The sequence below is a fragment of the Lygodium microphyllum genome, chromosome 1, assembly GCF_053477565.2.
Source record: "Lygodium microphyllum isolate KBCC chromosome 1, Lygodium_microphyllum_v1.1.10, whole genome shotgun sequence".
Lineage (NCBI taxonomy): Eukaryota > Viridiplantae > Streptophyta > Polypodiopsida > Schizaeales > Lygodiaceae > Lygodium > Lygodium microphyllum.
The window spans coordinates 187,044,297-187,061,510 of NC_141135.1; the positions used below are offsets into that span (position 1 = coordinate 187,044,297).

General features: G+C 38.9%; 1 protein-coding gene across 6 annotated transcripts in view; it reads right to left on the bottom strand.

The window, feature by feature from the left end:
- Positions 1 to 11,253: 11,253 nt before the first annotated feature.
- The window catches only part of LOC148042083 (vacuolar acid trehalase), a 129,360-nt gene continuing 123,399 nt past the window's right edge, over positions 11,254 to 17,214 (bottom strand). For 2 of the 6 annotated variants that reach the window (XM_087689195.1, XM_087689168.1), the window contains exons 4-7: positions 16,008 to 16,091; positions 14,630 to 14,717; positions 12,124 to 12,221; positions 11,257 to 11,923 (exon numbers count right to left, since the gene is read on the bottom strand). In XM_087689195.1, coding sequence (XP_087545321.1) covers positions 11,909 to 11,923; positions 12,124 to 12,221; positions 14,630 to 14,717; positions 16,008 to 16,091 — 285 coding nt within the window. In that variant the 3' untranslated portion in view covers positions 11,257 to 11,908. Of the gene's footprint in view, positions 11,924 to 12,123; positions 12,222 to 14,629; positions 14,718 to 16,007; positions 16,092 to 17,214 lie in introns of all 6 variants that reach the window. The other 4 variants (XM_087689187.1, XM_087689178.1, XM_087689160.1 and 1 more) reach the window with 4 other exon arrangements.

Consider the following 17,214-nt stretch of genomic DNA (forward strand, 5'->3'; position numbering starts at 1 on the left):
AGATGGGCGGTAGGAAGGAAGCTAGGAATATAGGAGGACAATGGAAAAAAGAGCCTAGGCTACGGTTGCCGGCCATGTAAAAAAAGGGATCAGGGGATGGCCGCCCAAAAGGGAATTAGGGCTTTGTATATAAAGTTGAAAAGTGAATGAGAAGCTCATTTTTGTGTGTGGCCAAAAGTAGCTCTTTTCTTCTTCTTCTTCTTCTTCTTGTTCTTACTTGCTTGAGCTTGTGCTTGAGAGAGGGAGTGTGAGAGTGTGAGGGGGTGAGTGTGTGAGGGTGAAGGACCGTGGTGGAGAAGCTCCCCATCTTCTACTCTCTTCTTCTCTTCTCTTCTCTTCTCTTATCTTGCTCGTAGCAATGGAGCTTGGAGCGTGGAGCTTGAGGATCAAGCTTGCTTGAAGCTTGCACTTGGATCGTGGATCTACCAAAGTGCTCGGGAGAGGAGGCAACTCGATTGGGCATGGAGGTAAACTCACTACACTCGTAGAGAGAGAGCGCGTTGGCTATGTGAGAGGTAGCCATTAGTGCTCGGCTTGAAACGCTTAAACAATAAGCGGTCTGTGGGTCTTGGCAATTGAGCTTGAGCCTTACCTCTACATTTTTGTTCCATTGGCAGGACCAACAAATTCAAGCCTTGAGCATTTGCGTGCTTCGAATCGAGCATTGAAGTAGGGTTTTCCCCGAATCGGTGCTTGAGGTAGATAGGTAGGAAGCGAGGGAGTTTGAAGAGGTATTCGATTCCCTTAGCAAGTAGGTTTTTGGTTTTTTGGATCTGGAAAAGTAGATTGGAGTAGTGTAGGTGTTTTCTTTGTGATTTGGATGCATTAGGATAGGAAAAAACAAAGAAAAGAAAGGAAAACAAGCACTAGGGTTTCTGCTGTCATAATAGGGCAAGAGGGTTTGATTTGTTTGCCAATTTATATTTTGGAGTTTATTTGCTATTCCAGGTATACACAATCGTTCATTAGGGTCTATTCTTACATTTTGGAAGTTTGTGCAACCCCTCATAACCAAAATCGTTAGAATCAAGTTGATTTTCGTCATCCCTGAAACTCGTATGCAGGAATCGGACACTATTACCAAAGTCCAATTCCCAGAATCAGACAGTCCAATTTTCAGACTCGGACAAGCCCATCCTATCTGATTGGACATACCCTATCCGATTTTAAAAATCGAACATCCTAGAATCGGATGCACGAAAATCGAACCAGATGCATGAAAACTGGACACCCCATAATCGAACGTCCGATTCTTAGAATTGGACTCCCAGAATCAGACACACAAAAATCAGACACAAAAATCTGACCATCCAGAATCGGACCATCTAGAATCAGACAATCCAAAATCAGACACTTCAAAATTGGGCACTTGTCAAATCGGACACATGAAAATAGGACACGAAAATCAGACCAACCCATAATCAGACCACTTGAATCGAACCACTAGGACTCGAACCATCCGATCGGCCAATCGGACCAACCCAGAATCAAACATGTGAGAGAATTGGACCTCTGAGAATCGGATAGAAAACTATCAAAATCGAATAGGTGAATAGAATACACAACATCTAAGCCCTGAAACTGACCCAGAGACCATATAGAATAGAAAGTACGTATAGACTTATCAGTGGGCCGAAATCTAGAGCAAGTAGTGAAATGGAAGACAAGGCCAAGGCAAAAGTGAAATGGAAGACGAAGGCGCGCTAAGAAAAATATGGAAACACAAGAAGTGCAGAAAATTCCTAAATCAAGGAGAAATGCGCACAAGAAAAAGCGCAAGTCAATACTTCTGTAAAAGAGCGCAAGGTGCATCATGATTTCTTTTTAGAACACGGCTCTCACCCGTGCAAATTGTAAAGGTAGATGGGCGGTAAGAAGGAAGCTAGAAAGATAGGAGGAAAATGGGAAAAAGGGCCTAGGCCATGGCCACCGGCCATGTAAAAAAGGGGATAAGGGGATGACCGCCCAAAAGGGATTTAGGGCTTTGTATATAAAGTTGAAAAGTGAATGAGAAGCTCATTCTTGTATGTGGACAAAAGTAGCTCTCTTCTTCTTCTTCTTCTTCTTCTTCTTCTTCTTCTTCTTCTTACTTGTTTTGAGCTTATGCTTGAGAGAGGGAGTGTGAGAGTGTGAGGGAGTGAGTGTGTGAGGGTGAGGGACCATGGTGGAGAAGCTCTCCACCTTCTCCTCTCTTCTTCTATTCTCTTCTCTTCTCTTATCTTGCTCATGGCAATGGAGCTTGGAGCGTGGAGCTTGAGGATCGAGCTTGTGAATCTTGCACTTGGATCGTGGAGCTACTGGAGTGCTCGGGAGAGGAGGCAACTCAATCGAGCATGGCGGTAAGCTCACTACACTCGTAGAGAGAGAGCGCATAAGCTATGTGAGATGTAGCCATTAGTGCTGGCTTGAAACGCTTGAACAATAAGTGGTCCGTGGGTCTTGGTGGTTGAGCTTGAGCCTCGCCTCTACAAGGATCAATAAGTGCTTGCTGTCTACGGTCTGTTGTCCATAGTTTTATGACAGTTTTCAGCCTGTCATATACTTCCATATCTAAGTATTTTCTTCAAGAATTTGCAATTCAAATGCATAAGCCACAATACATGTCTTCCAAGATGCATCTACACTTCAATGGAGCCAAGAATGCATGTTAGATAGCTTCAATGCTTCAACCAAGATCCAATGTATGCTGTATATTCACTGTTTACAACAGTTCATTCTTTGTTCTAGATCTGTGTACTTGTAGATCAGTTCATATCTCATCTCCAAGTCAAGCATTGGCATGTCAAGTCATCAAAGTACCTTCCAAAGTATGTATGCAAGCTGTAGATCACTTGAGTAGCGATTATTGTGTTGATTGGTAGCCATGGGAAACCATTTTGACAGCACATGCAATCACGTGATGAAGCCTAGGGTGTATTCCAACAAATCCTCAACATAATGATGATCATTTCTCTCTCTAATGTGGTCAATGAAGCCTCCAAATGCTCCAGACAGGACCCATGCACACTCCAATAGCAAAGAGAAACACGAATGATGGCATGAACAATGGCAGCCTGCTCCTCTTCATAGAGATCCTACCTCTTCAATCTTTAGGTCTTCTACACTTTGTTAAGTTGCAGAGAGCCCATCCAAGATGGCTCTGATACCATGTCAAGAGACAGAGAGAAGAGTTGGAGAAAATAGAGAGAGGTAGTATGCTCTCATCTCATTTCTTTTCATTATTCCATTTCGCCCATAACTGAAGTGAATACAACATTCTAAGGTCTACAGACCATTTACACACAGCCTAAAGTCATTGACTTATTTAATGTCCCACACTTGCTGATACAGTTGGGCACAACTAAGACACCATCGGTTACACACAAGAGCTTGAAGTCTCGACATCTTTGCTTGCTTGTGTGTGCTTGAGAGAGGGAGTGTGAGAGTGTGAGGGAGTGAGTGTGTGAGGGTGAGGGATTAAGGACGTGAAGCTCTCCACCATCTCCTCTTTTCTTCTTCTCTTCTCTTCTCTTCTCTTGTCTTATGCGCAGCTATGGAGGATGGAGCTTGGAGATGGAGGCTTGAGGATGCTTGAGCTTGCATCAAGAGAATCATGGAGCTACCGGTGTGCTTGAGGGAGGACGCAACTAATTCGGGCATCGATGTAAGCTCACTACACCCTGTAGGATTGAAGGCGTGTCGGCTAGGTGAGAGATAGCCATAGGTGCTCGCTTGAAATGCTTGAACGAATAAGCGGTTCGTGGGTCTTGGCGGTTCTATAGGACAATTTGGAGGAAGTAATGTGTTAAGCAGTAGTTCTAGAGTGCCAACTTACCCACCTTTTGATGCATTAGGGCAACAAGAAGGGAATTGTAGAAATTGAGAACTAGTAAGTTAAAAATACAATGATAAATACTTTAGCTCAAGGTGGTCATTCCCATGGATCTCTTTAAAGATCGCAAAGAAAAGGGCTTATGTTTTAAATGTGGATAGAAGTATACTATTGATCATGCAACCAACTGTGTGTATAAGAAAGCCAAGTAAATAAGTCTTTCTAGCTAAGGATCTAGGGGAGGAGAAGTCAAGGGATTTGCAATGAGAAGTTGAGGAAGCTACAAAAAACTTGCAGAAATGTAGCAAAAGTTCAAGGCATGGCACGAATGAGTGCAATTATTTTACGAGTCCTTAATTTAGAGTTTTAGCAACTCATTTTGGAGATTTTTGGGAGTATTGTGAATATCTCAAACTCTTTGCATTAAAGTTTGGACTTTCTTGGGAGTATTGTGGATAGAATATGTATCCATAGAGTATGTATATTATTTTTTGGAGTATGGTGAATACCATAAATATTCATAGAATACATACACTTTCGTTTGGATAAAAGCACATAAATACACTAGGACCATTTTATAATGTAAATAATTTAAATATTTTTCTATTGAAAATATATATTCCTTGTTGTCTCATTGAAGACTTGGGAGAAGTTTGGGCCATATTATGAGTGAATAAGGAATCAAGATTGATCCAAAGAAAGTACAGTGTGTTAAGGAATGGCTAACACATGCTAATATCACTTCTCTTTTTGAGTGAACAAGGAATCAAGATTAATCCAAAGAAAGTACAATGTGTTAAGGAATGGCCAAAATCTACCAATACCACTTCTCTTCGTGTTTTTTTTTGGTTTATCTTCTTTCTATTAGAGATTCATAAGGCATTATGTGACTATTGTAGCACCTTTGACACATAGGCTGAAGAAAGAAACTTTCTTTTGAGATGCTATAGTCGATCATATCTTTAGTCAATTAACGAGATTGCTCAATTTAACTCCTATATTCATTTGTCTTGATTTTTCAAAAGATTTCACAATCTAGTGTGATGCAAGTGGATAGGGAATAGTGCAAGTTTACTTCAAAAGCATGGAGTTATTGCTTTGGAATTCGTAAGTTGATAAAAAAGGAGATGGAAATGAATGTGTATGACCAAGAAATGTTGAGTATTCTTCATGTGACCAAGAAGTGGCATCAACATAATAATGGAAACTGATCTAGAGTGAAGAGTGATCATAGAGTCCTCAAATACTTCCTCTCACAATCTAATCTCACTCCTAAGCAATGAAGGTGGGTGCTTCCTTTGCAAGACTATTGATATCACTCATACTAGGGGTAAAGACAATGTTGTGGCTAATTCTCTTTCAAGAATGTGGGCATGCAAGGTTTCATCTATAATTGAGCTTCATAGCAATTGGATTGAGGAGCCCTAAGAGGCCTATCTATTAGACGAGGAATTTGTCCATATATTTCAAATATTACACAAATAATTAATGGAGGACAACTCTCAATTTTAGCTCAAGAATGGTCTCACTTGGCTTTATGGCAAGATTGTAATTGCACATACTTCCTATTTCAAGCAAAACATATGGAGGAGATGCATTCTTTCATTTTGGAATCTTCAAAACCTATGACAAAATCTCTAAGAGTTTTCATTGGAAAGGCCTATGGAAGGATGTCAAAGAATTTGTTTCAAGAGGTGTGCCATGTAAGCAAAATAAGGATAGCACTCTTTAAGCTAGATAGTTTGTTACAACCATTATCAAATGGATGCATATAATAATGGATTTCATCACTAGCTTATCTAAAACCAAGAAAGGTTGGAATAGCATTTATGTGGTGATAGATAGACTCATCAAAGTAGCTGATGTTATTCTCATGAAGACCCACTTTACAACATCTCAAGTAACCAATAAGTTTATGCCAGAGTATGTGTTTGAATTGCACTCGCAAGTCTTAGTTCATGACAAGGATACCAAGTTTATGAGAAATTTTTGGCAAGTGGTTTCCAACTCAATGGGGAAAAGATTGGCTTCATCTACATCATACCATCCCCAAACCAATAGCCAAAGCGAGTGGATGAATAAATATTTAAGACCTACTTAAGATACTTTTGTCATGAGTTACAACACGTGTGGGATTCATGGATTCATTTTGTTGAGTTTACCTATAACAACATCACTCATTCCAACATAGGACTCTCTCCCTTTGAGGCTTTGTATGATTATAAAGAGCCCCTTCCTACATTCATGTTTCATGAGAAGATAAATCCTCAAGGAAAAGAAGAAGTGAATTGCATATAGGCCCTACTTCACTAATGCAAAGTGAATCTCAAGAAAGCATAGGATCAAATAAAGTTTAATGCTATTGAGAAGAGGTGACGTATGGATTTTCAAGGAGAGTTAGCACTTTTTAAGGTGCCTAAGTCACAGTATTCTACTCTCAAAGATGGCTCTAGTAATAAGTTATCGCTTAGAACTTCCTTCCTCCACAAAGATTCACAATGTCTTTCATGTGAGTTAGCTTAAGCCTTTTATTGGATCCCAAGTAGATTATGTGGAAGAACCACCACCTATGGATGAGAGAGGGCATTATTTAGTACATTCATGTGAAGAAGCCATAAGACAACAAGAGAAGAAGCTTAGATCCCAATCAATCATGGAGTATTTGATCAAATGGAAGGGTCTACCTCTTGAAGAAGCTTCTTAGAAGCCAAATTCTATTTTGGAGTTCCTTATCTTCAATATGCTATTTTGGCTGAAGATTAGTTAAATTTGACCCCTATTTTACTATGGATAGTCTACAAATAATACTCTTTTTTAGAATAGTTTTTACCTTGGATTAATGGCAATAAAGTGACATTTATATGGTTTGTTTGAAAGCTCATGAAATGAGCTTCATTTTGACATATGGGATACTTGATTTGTAATAGCCTATCAAAAGTTTTTACATATTTATTATAGTAAGGTTTGTAGTAGGCATAATGTTCTCTAGTATTTGTAGGACTACATTCATGACGATTTGGCAACCAAGTTTCCAACTTTATGATCCCCAATTGGTGTACATATGATATGCTTGCTTTTAGGTTTTGAATCCAACCAAATTATTTAAGATTCCTCAAGATTCTCATACCCTCATAATGCTAAAACATAGTAGTAGTTTGTCATCTCATTATTGAAGCCATTTGTAATAAGTCCCATCTTTTGCTTTTGAGGGCAAAAACCTTTGGGTGGCTTTGTTCTCAAGATGATTTTTTAGGATCGTAGGAGATTTCAACAATTTAGGAATTTTCAAGTTTGGTAGGATTTTCAAATTTACAAGATATTACAATAATTCAACCATACAATTTGTTTGAAACTGAACAACCACGAGTTTTGGGTATCAAAATAGCAATCCAACTTATAGGACCTTGAAATCATATAGCAATAGGACGAATTACAAGAACCTGAATTTTTGCAATAATAGGAAGGATTACATGAACTTGAATTCTTGCATGAATAGGAAGTTATTGTAGCAACTTGAAAAACCAAAAGTAAAGCAACAAGCTAAAGCTCAATAGTTAAAGGAACCTGAAAACAAACTTGAAAGCTAGCAAATACAAGTAATTTAGATGAATGGTCAGAAATTATGTTATGTTAAAAATTACCTAGTACTTGAATTATTTTTGGCTTAAGACAACTTGTGAGAAAAACCTGCATGTGAATCATTGGTTTGGATTGATGTTGGAAGAGGCTTTACAAATGATATGATGAAGATTGAAGATATGCAAGGCTATGATCTAGATGTAAATGCAGTGCTTTATTGTTTTTTTTCCAAGTTCTCTTTGATTAGCTTGCATATTTCTTTGGTGAAAATATATTGTTTAAGATCCAGATTGTATGGTACATTGCCATACATTTATTATGATGTAGATACTAGACCATCATGGATATTCTCTTTTATCGATGTCTCTACCCTTTGTCATTGGCATAGCAATGTACTTATTCAGTCATGGTTCTATGTCTTTATTCTCTATGATGTTTTGTGGATGCTATTGTATATGGTGGATTTCCATAAGATTTTGAAGGGATCTATTGTGTTAGACTTAGTGGAAGGTTTCTTGAAAGAGAAGCATAGGTTGGAGCATGAGCTACAACAATTGCAAAATGACTATGCAATTATGAGGATGTAGTTGTATTTGGCTAAGAAGGAAATGAGAGTGCCTAATGATTGTGTAACACTATGTGTATTGAGAAGTGATGAGGACGTAGTTGTTTTTGGCTAAGAAGGAAATGAGAGTGCCTAATGATTGTGTAAGACTAATGTGTACTGAGAAGTGGTGAATGAAGTAATGGCTATATATGCAATTCAAATTTTTGATGTTGTCGATGGAGTGAGGAGAAACTACTTGATAAGAAAAAGATGGTCAGGAATTTGGAATTGCAAGTTTCAAGGAGTCAAGAAGTGTAGAATTTGGAATTGCAAATTTCAAGGAGTCAAGAAGTGTAGAATTCAAAGAGTCAAATAGTGCAAATGACTAGTATTGTGTACTATTTTTATATAGCTCTTTATTTATCCCTGATTGGTTTAGTTGTATATGCTATCAAACTTATAGTAGTAATATCCATGGCACATTAGTTTTCCTTTTTGTATATGTAATGCATTAGCTAGGCAACTCTATAAGAGGGCTGCAAGTACTCCTAATACTGCATCTAGGCTTTGCTTGACTGCTTGGTGTGGCTCATTCTAGGGTGCACGACTTTAGGCAAGGTCTAGTAAATTGCTCTATCCCTAGTTTGGCACAATAAAGAACCAACAAAGTCAGTAGGTTCAAATATTGGCTTTCACAAGCCAATCCATGGGATGTGCTAGGTGTCGATGCCAAAATGGACTACACTATTAACCTTACCCTATGTGTTGTAGGTGTAAGGTTGTCTTTCATTATTCATGTGACACGTAATTAAAAAGATGCTTATCTCGATAGTACAATGCGATGTTGTGGGGATGATTGTATGAAATTTTGTTGAGAATCAAAGATTATCACTATTGCATTCTACCATGCTTATGCCATTGTTCTATTGTTGTTTGTTATTTGTGGTTCAAAGTTACAAATCCACAATCCTTAGTTATGTAATATATTCATTTGTGAATAATGATGTCTTTGTGCCCAATGTTTTTTGTGTGTTAGATTAGGCAATTACACATGGCAATCCTATAGCTAGTCATTGGCAACAAGTGTATGCCTTATCATAGCAAAGCAAAGCAATCACTCTTTTTTGGCATGCAAAGCTAATTACATTACACTTATTGGGTAGCAACTGTGGGAGCCAGAGAGATACAAGCTAGTGTTTGCATATGTATTGGTGAGCAATGGACCTACTCGATACAAGGGTGGGGCATCATTGTTCTAGGGAGAGCCATGTGGGTCTTTGTGAGAGTAGAGGGTGCATTGATTGGTCTTCTAGTCATTTATGCCCCAATGGCCAGTGAGATAGGAGAGTATCATAATATAAAACGAATACATGATGGCATATATTGCATGTTAGGCTACAACTTACAAGTAGATAGATGTGAGTGGTTACTCATACATTATATTAGTTGTAATACGAAGGGGGCACTTTTTCCATACTAAAAGGGGCAATTTTCATACCAAAAGGGTGTTGACAAAAGGGTTAGTTTTTTCATACTAAATCATTCGAATATGTCTAGTATGGTAATTTATGAATTAGTTTATGCCACATGAATATAACTCTACCAAGATAGTTTTGGACTTGGCCAAGGATAATTGCTACTATACCTTGACCATTCGATGGTAGGGGGCGAATTCAACATGGTGGAGACGTTGGAGGATAGGGGAGGTAGACACACAAAGACTATTAGAAGAGGAAGATCTCTTCAATTCTCATCGACAGACAGGGTAGGAAGAGGTAGGATATTTTCTAGGATTGATTGGTTTTATGTGGATGATTAGCTTCTAACAAGGGAGGTCTAGTAGGCATCATACCTCGCACAACCCTCTCGGATTACTCATTAACTTAGCTAGTTCTCTTTGAGAGAGTCAAAGGAGCTCATTCCAATGTCAAGATTCCAAAACATTTGTTATGCTATGAACGATCATAAAGAGTCAATCTCATATATTTGGAGACTTAAATAATTCTTACAGTGACTTGAATGAGAGTCTACAAGAGTCCACAAAGGGATGACAAGAGATGCCCAAGGTGCAAATAGGTGGTTGAGAGGATGCACATTGCTAGAGTAGAGATTAATGACAAGAAGGAAGCTAGATAGTATAGATTTCATGCAAGCTTCATTCTAGACTCAATCTGGAGATGAGGTCAACAGAGACTTTTACTGCACCACAAGGCCAAAACACTTGAGATTGGGTGTCCATCGGCTTAGGAGAGTTGATGGATCTGTTGCACAAGGCCCTTTGGAGGTAGTACATGTGGCCATGTAGTACTATACAACCCTGCTAAGATCTACAACAAGACTCTTGAGCTACAAGAGGGATAGAGAGATACTATGACATCATTTTCCATCATCACAAAGTGGAGTCCATTGTGCATGAATTAGGTACTTAGAAGGTAACTTTAATGTTGACATGACCTCATCTTGTATTGCATGCTATGCTGGTTAGAACAAATAAATGGGTGGATTTCATTTTGTGTGCCATACTTTCCGATTTTCGCGTGGACAAATGAATGGAAGATAAAAGAACTAAACAAGTATGGCCTTTACATTAATCAACCTCATAGTGAAAGGTAACAATCTTTGGTGGTCGACACTCCCTAATCTAAGGTTAGGGTAGAGAACTATGGTGGGTGATTTACAATTGTGGTTGCACTACATCGACGAAGAATAATGGATTGGACATGCTTCCTCACATAGTATGTTGAGGGTCCCTTCATCATAGATTTACTGAATGCTCGGTAGTGCATCGTGTTGGTTGTTCTAGTTATTTGGGGCTGCATAGCTATTGAGAACATTACCCATACAGTTGAGTGAAAAGCCCTCTATTGCTCGACAACCATCACATTTCAAGGTTCTCATAATAAGGACTATGGCACAATTGAACCATGCAGAATGCCTTTATTTTTCAAGCCAATAGTAGACTTCAATGCTTATGGGGCATGCTGCTTCAGCAACTATCACTGTCACTTCTAGTGTTTTAACCAAGGAGCATGTTGACACTGATTGCTGTCCTTTCTCCAGTTCTGAGTCATTGGTCTTTATTATATGAGGCACACCCTTCATCTTAACATGTTTTTTGTGAAATGCTAATAGTAGATGAAGTGACCTCTATGCATCTAAGTTATTTTTGGGTAAATTATCAATTACCCATCACGACCGAAAATGGCTTATGACTTTAGTTTGATGTGCCTTTCACTTGCTAGCCAAAAGGTTGTTTGTAAGTAACAGAATAAAGAGTTGGAAAAATTCTAGAGCAACATTTAAATCCTCATAAGTACATATGACTATCCCTTGTATGAAATCCTCATATCTGATTCTTATGAGAACTTTCCAAATGCAGTACTCACAGTAATACATGTTAAATAGGCAAAGTAGCTTGTTAGTAGGTGAATCACTATGCAAGGGTAATAAAACCCTTGCTAAGAATAGAACTATTTTATAAAGGCATAACAATCAGGATACCAAGCTAGAGATAAGACTAGTAGTGAAAATATTAACTGTCTATAGCTTTGGAGATGGGGTGTTTGCCCAAACCATCAAGGCTGTGGTGATGTAATGTTGTGGAAACACATTCTGGAAAACCAGTACAAAAACCTTCAACTGCAAATTTGTAGGTTTGCTTCCAGGCTTTGGATAAAAGCATAACTAAAATGGCTCATCTTTTATCAATTTAAAAACCATGAATTTGTAGGTTTTCTTCAAGGCTTTGGATAAAAGCATAACTGTAATTGGCTCATCTTTATTTATGAACCCAGGCTGATATGAGTACAAAACTAGAGACCTGTAGTCATTTAAACGGGGAGGAGATTTACAAAGAACACTCAATTAGCATAATCATACATAACGAGGCATGCTTTTCTGATGCTGTACAGACAGGCTGTTTCCAACACAGCCACAAAGTTTGAATATGTTGAGGCTGATACAGAATGCACTTAGCTCTTTTTGGTCTGCAGACAACAATTACATCACTATGAGGCACTATAGTCCCAAGCTACTTCAGAATTATGCATTGTAATAAACAAGTTAGTATGAGGCCAGATTATTGTAAGCAGCATGCATTCTATTGCAAAATTAAATTCACACTTAAATTCAACTCATTTTGTGCATGCATGGATGCAAACGATGAGATCATTAGATCTCGTCATACCAGGCGTTGATGGTCCCCCATGATTTCCTCAATTAACTCCTCTACCGATTTTTGAGCATTGTTGGGCACTAGAGCTGCAAACACTGCAGATTCCAGATCTGTTCATTTCAGCCATTGAATGTAGGTCAATAACATTATGGAATTCAATTTAAATCAACTCCAAATGTTGAAGATGTGTTAAACACTTGCAAATTTTTCACATTAAACCTTGGCTTAGCACAGTTAGCCAAACTTGTCAATGCCAGAGTGAGGAGGCACGCTAGTCAATTAAAAACATTTTTGGTAGCAGACACAAACAGTTGTATCTTGTAAACACAAATTATGGGCTTTCAATTCAAATCAACTCCAAATTTTGAAGATGTTTTAAACACTTGCAATTTTTTTTAAAAACATTAAACATTGGCTTTTCATAAACATTGCTTATTGTCCCTTTATTGCAGTTCTGCATTTTCATTTCCATCATGATTCCATGGTGCAGATAACAAACATGGTGCCCAAGCTCATGGAGCTCTGAGAAAAGACTTGTGTTGTGGCTGCTACCACTATGTACCTGCTGCCAAATTCTTCTACTAGCTTGATGAATGATTAAACACATTCTCAACTTCCTAAACTCAACCCACTTGCTCATGAGTTGATAAATTAGGAAGGCTACTAGCACAGGACATTAGAAAGGCTTGATAAAAGGATGCAATTGGAGCAAGAGAGGATGACTCTGTAAAGAGACATTTGGTTGGATGTCATTCTGTCTATGAGGAGGCACTGGGGAAAACTCTAGGGAGATTTAGAGAGGATGTGGAGGAAGTGAAAAGCCATTTTGCAAGCTTGGTGGCCAGGTCTCTTGCTACCAGACAGAGGAGGCATTTGAGTGTCATATGAGCCACGAGTGAGGGAAGAAGCTCTTTCACACACCCCATCTTTTGTACAAGGATACCACCTTTCAAGCAGCCAGTGTAGGGGTGCCTCTGTACCCTTTGTTGTCCCCCTATTGAGAAATTTTGGTTGCCCTCTGGGCCTTTCCGTCTGTAGGCTGATGGAAGGTACTTTTGTCCAAATCATCAGAATATGATTTGACCCACAAATTGCTTTGAATCAAGTGGTGAGGGACAAATGCATCATTAGCTTGTCAATATAAAGCTGTAAGGATGAGTAGCAATAGCAATGAGCATACAATAGTGGACTCCAAAAGATACTCGTGTCCAACCAATTTCAATACCCAACTACAACTTCTGCTAACATTGTATGTGGTGATCTGTGGCATCCCAATGAAGTGTGTAGATAATATTATGTATTCTGTGGCCATCTCTGAGTGTATCATGCAATACAGTCCCAAACGCTTTGAAATGTCGATTTGCAAATGGATAAGATCTTTAGAATGCCAAAAAAGGCAAAAACAATATCATTTGTAATAGAGACTTCAATGGCACCCCAGGGGAGTGGGTTTGGAAAGATTCCTTTCTGGATAGATCTGTGATGTTTCCTATTTTGATTTCCAAGGTGCAACTGAGACTATGGTAGTCACTTGGGGGATTGTAGCTTGGGGCACAAATAGAGGCCCTGCATGAGGATATGAGGAGTTTGAAGGGAGCCTGTCCTCTCTACTTTTTGGCCACCTTTTGAATAGGATTTCCAAAGAAGCCTTCTTGCAGTCAGAGTGGACAAAGGGGCATGGGCATGGCCCCTACATGGGAGCTGACTGCTAGCATTATTGCCTCGTACATTTAGACCACGAGATGCAATCATGCCATAGATTTACAGGACATTTCTCCTGTGAAGACTCCCCAAGATTTGGACAAAGATTATTCACTCTCTCTAAAGAAGATAGGAGGGCTTATAGGGTGACTATAAGTGCATGAGACAATGAGAGATTTTTTTTCCTAGCATTTGAGATGCAAACACCTTCCAATCTAGAGTCATACTTGGTTTGGCATTACGGACAGCTTGAGTGGCTGTTTATCCAGCCCTTATATTAGACTTATTTTACCTTTTTGTATCATGGGAGTCCTCACAAAGCCACTTCATATCGGGATGCTTATAATTTGAGATGTTTATTTATAGATCTCTCTTTTCACTGAAATGAAAAAGCAATATCATTTGTAACTGTTCATGTATGACAGCTGGATGCAATTTTGATTCAAGTTAAAACATGTATCAGTCTTGAAAGACAGTAAAAATTGTTTTTGCCTCCATGCATGGAGATCGTTTTTGATGCATACCCCTTCATCCAATACTGGTTTGTACTCAGCCACTCTTTCGTTTCCTTCATGTTATGTGCAAACATGTTGTGACAGCTAGTGCAACAACATAAGAATGACCTAGTAGAACGAGCACTCTGCTAAACTAGGCACAAAATAAACATGGAAAAGTACTATGACAGCTATAATGGTACTCGATCCATCGTAGATTTGAGAACTCAGAGTACTGTGCAAAAGTATAAGAATGGTCCACTTAAACAGGCACTCAATGTAGAATAACAGAACACAAGCAATATGGAAGTGGTAAACTTTACTTGCATCAGGAAATGCTTGGACAAACATCATAATCTCTTCCCCTGTAAGGCCTGAAAGAAAGCAAATGCGTGGTACACCTTGTGCTACCTGCAACCATCTTGAACTTGGTACAATCATATTGTAGAAAATAGACATCCTCCCAAAACATTGACCAGAATAAGCTTGTAATTTTGAATTTCTGAATACACAGGATGTCCAGAATGTAGTGAATGAATGCAATGAAAAATCATGTGCAATGATTATATGATGACACAATGGGGCCTAAAGCTTCTGTTTCTCTGGGATCAGGACTAAGGTATGAACCACGGAGTCTATACTTGATGGAGTGGCTCAAGATGACTGCACTATTCTAGCTGATCAAGCGGCAGCACTTGTGAATGAGGATTCTCTGTGGAGGGAGCAAAATACAATCCTTCAAGCAAGGGGATGTTGAAGTTGAATGTGTACAGCAGTAGAGGGAGAGAAACACAGTTCTCAGTAGCTGTTGGTGATGATGACATCACCAAGGGTTGCAATTAACAAAACATAGATGTAGACTGGCTGGTGCCAGCTACCAAGAGGTGGGTGACTGGTTCCAAATGGAGCAGCCATGCAAAGTGCAAATGTCTACAGGCTGGATGTGGTGGTAACAGCTCCAAAAAGGGCAGAATTTGCAAAATGCAGGTGGCTGGTGGCTGGATTGGGATGCTGAGGGTAACACCATGATATAAATGCTTTTAAAGCTTTTCCTTCATGCCCAAGCCACATCAAAGGCCTACCAACTTGCAAAGGTCCGCCCACTAAAGCTGCCCAAAGTTTCCAAGCTTCTGACTGCCCAAATCTCATGTGTCCCCATCCCCAAGCTAAATTCGCAAAAGTAAGTTGGCTGCCCAGTCCCTAAGCCCGTAGCAAGATGCTAGGACTCTGCACAACTGTTAAAAAGAGCATGGAATATATGGTTAGAATATGCCTTGCAGACACGAATCATATAAACTGGAAACTACAATAGGAGGAACTTGTGATTTGTGTGCACGCTGAAGTGCTATATGAGCCTAGTCATGCTCCTAGACGTCATGCAGTCATACAACCAGAATTAACATGAATGGATAGACAAAGAACCCAAAATCCAGGCCCATTAGACATCCCATTGAGGGTCCCTATCTTGTTAGTGATTGTCTGATATAGTGTAAGGCCCCCATACCATCTCTAATGGTACTCCTATATCCCAGACTTAATGCAGTAACCTCACTGGTGATATCAAAGCATTTGAAGCTGAGTTAAAAAGATATAAATTTAAGAGACCTAATTTGTTTCATAAGGGACATGTCAAATTTCAAATCTTTTTACAAATAAAGCAATATCATTCAAAGTAACCAAAACTGTATTGTCAGATCAAACCTTGACTTTGGAAAGATCTGATTGTGAAGTATGCATTGCATCCCATAGAGTCCCCTTGATCATTTCTTCAGTGCATAGAAGAATCTAATAAAAGTAAAAAAACGGATTTGCAAACAATTACATAGGGCTATCACAATTAGGCAATTTCTTACACAATACATAGCAGTACAGGAGACTCCATCAACATGAACAATGTTGTATTTCTTTGTACTAGGATGCCAATGCTTAGCAAGACCCCAAGAAAACCAAAGATTGCATACATCAAAAAGCAAATCTATTTCTTTGACGTCTCCAAGTTGGTGCCTAGATGGTTAGCCCTTCAAGTTACAAGAATGTTGTAACTTTTGACTTGAAGTATCTGTAACCGTCCCATGGATAGAGACATTCCCCCTTTTCAGGAATTCTTACTGTCTGTGGTGGGTGTGTTGCAAACTACCTTGTGTACCATCCTCCAAACTAAAAGTCCTGAACCTTGATCTAGTACAATTCTTGCTCAAGGATCAAGAAATGTGTTGTACGTCCAACATGGGCTGATTGCGATTTCCTATATTTGCAATTGCCTTCTATATGTTCAAAGTTAATCAAGATCAATCTGGAAGAAAGTCATGAGAGAAAATGACAAAGATTAGATCAAAACACGACTGAAATTCACATTAACCATGGTGTCTTTAAGTAGGTTCTTGCATACAACTAATGTCGCTAAATGGCTCTCCCAAAAGGCATTTTAAATAATCTCCAGCTCTCTTATGAATTGGGATGAACCCATATTATTTACTCCACCTCCTTTGACGGCTTTATTGAGAAAGACCACCGATTACATCATTGAAGACAGTGCTAGCATAATGTTTTAAGGTTCTAATGAAACCAGATGCACTCTTGTTTCTCAACACCCCGGTCCCCTACTCAAGGATAGGTTGTGCCAAGGTAATTACACCAAATTGATGTCCCCCCTAAATTCTGACTTATTACTTACAAAATTGACTCATGGTTCATTGGCTTCTATAGAGTCTTTGGATGGTAGACTTTATAAATTGATTTTTTTCTCTCTCTTGATGTGAACAAGGAATATCGAAATCAAATGAGATTGTTAGCTTCATGTCTTCTTCCTCCATAAGATTTGCTTGGTTGGTCCATCCAACACTCTGTGTTGTGTCCAATCTTCTCACAATTCATACACTTGGGCTTGTTTTAATGAGAGCAAGCCATT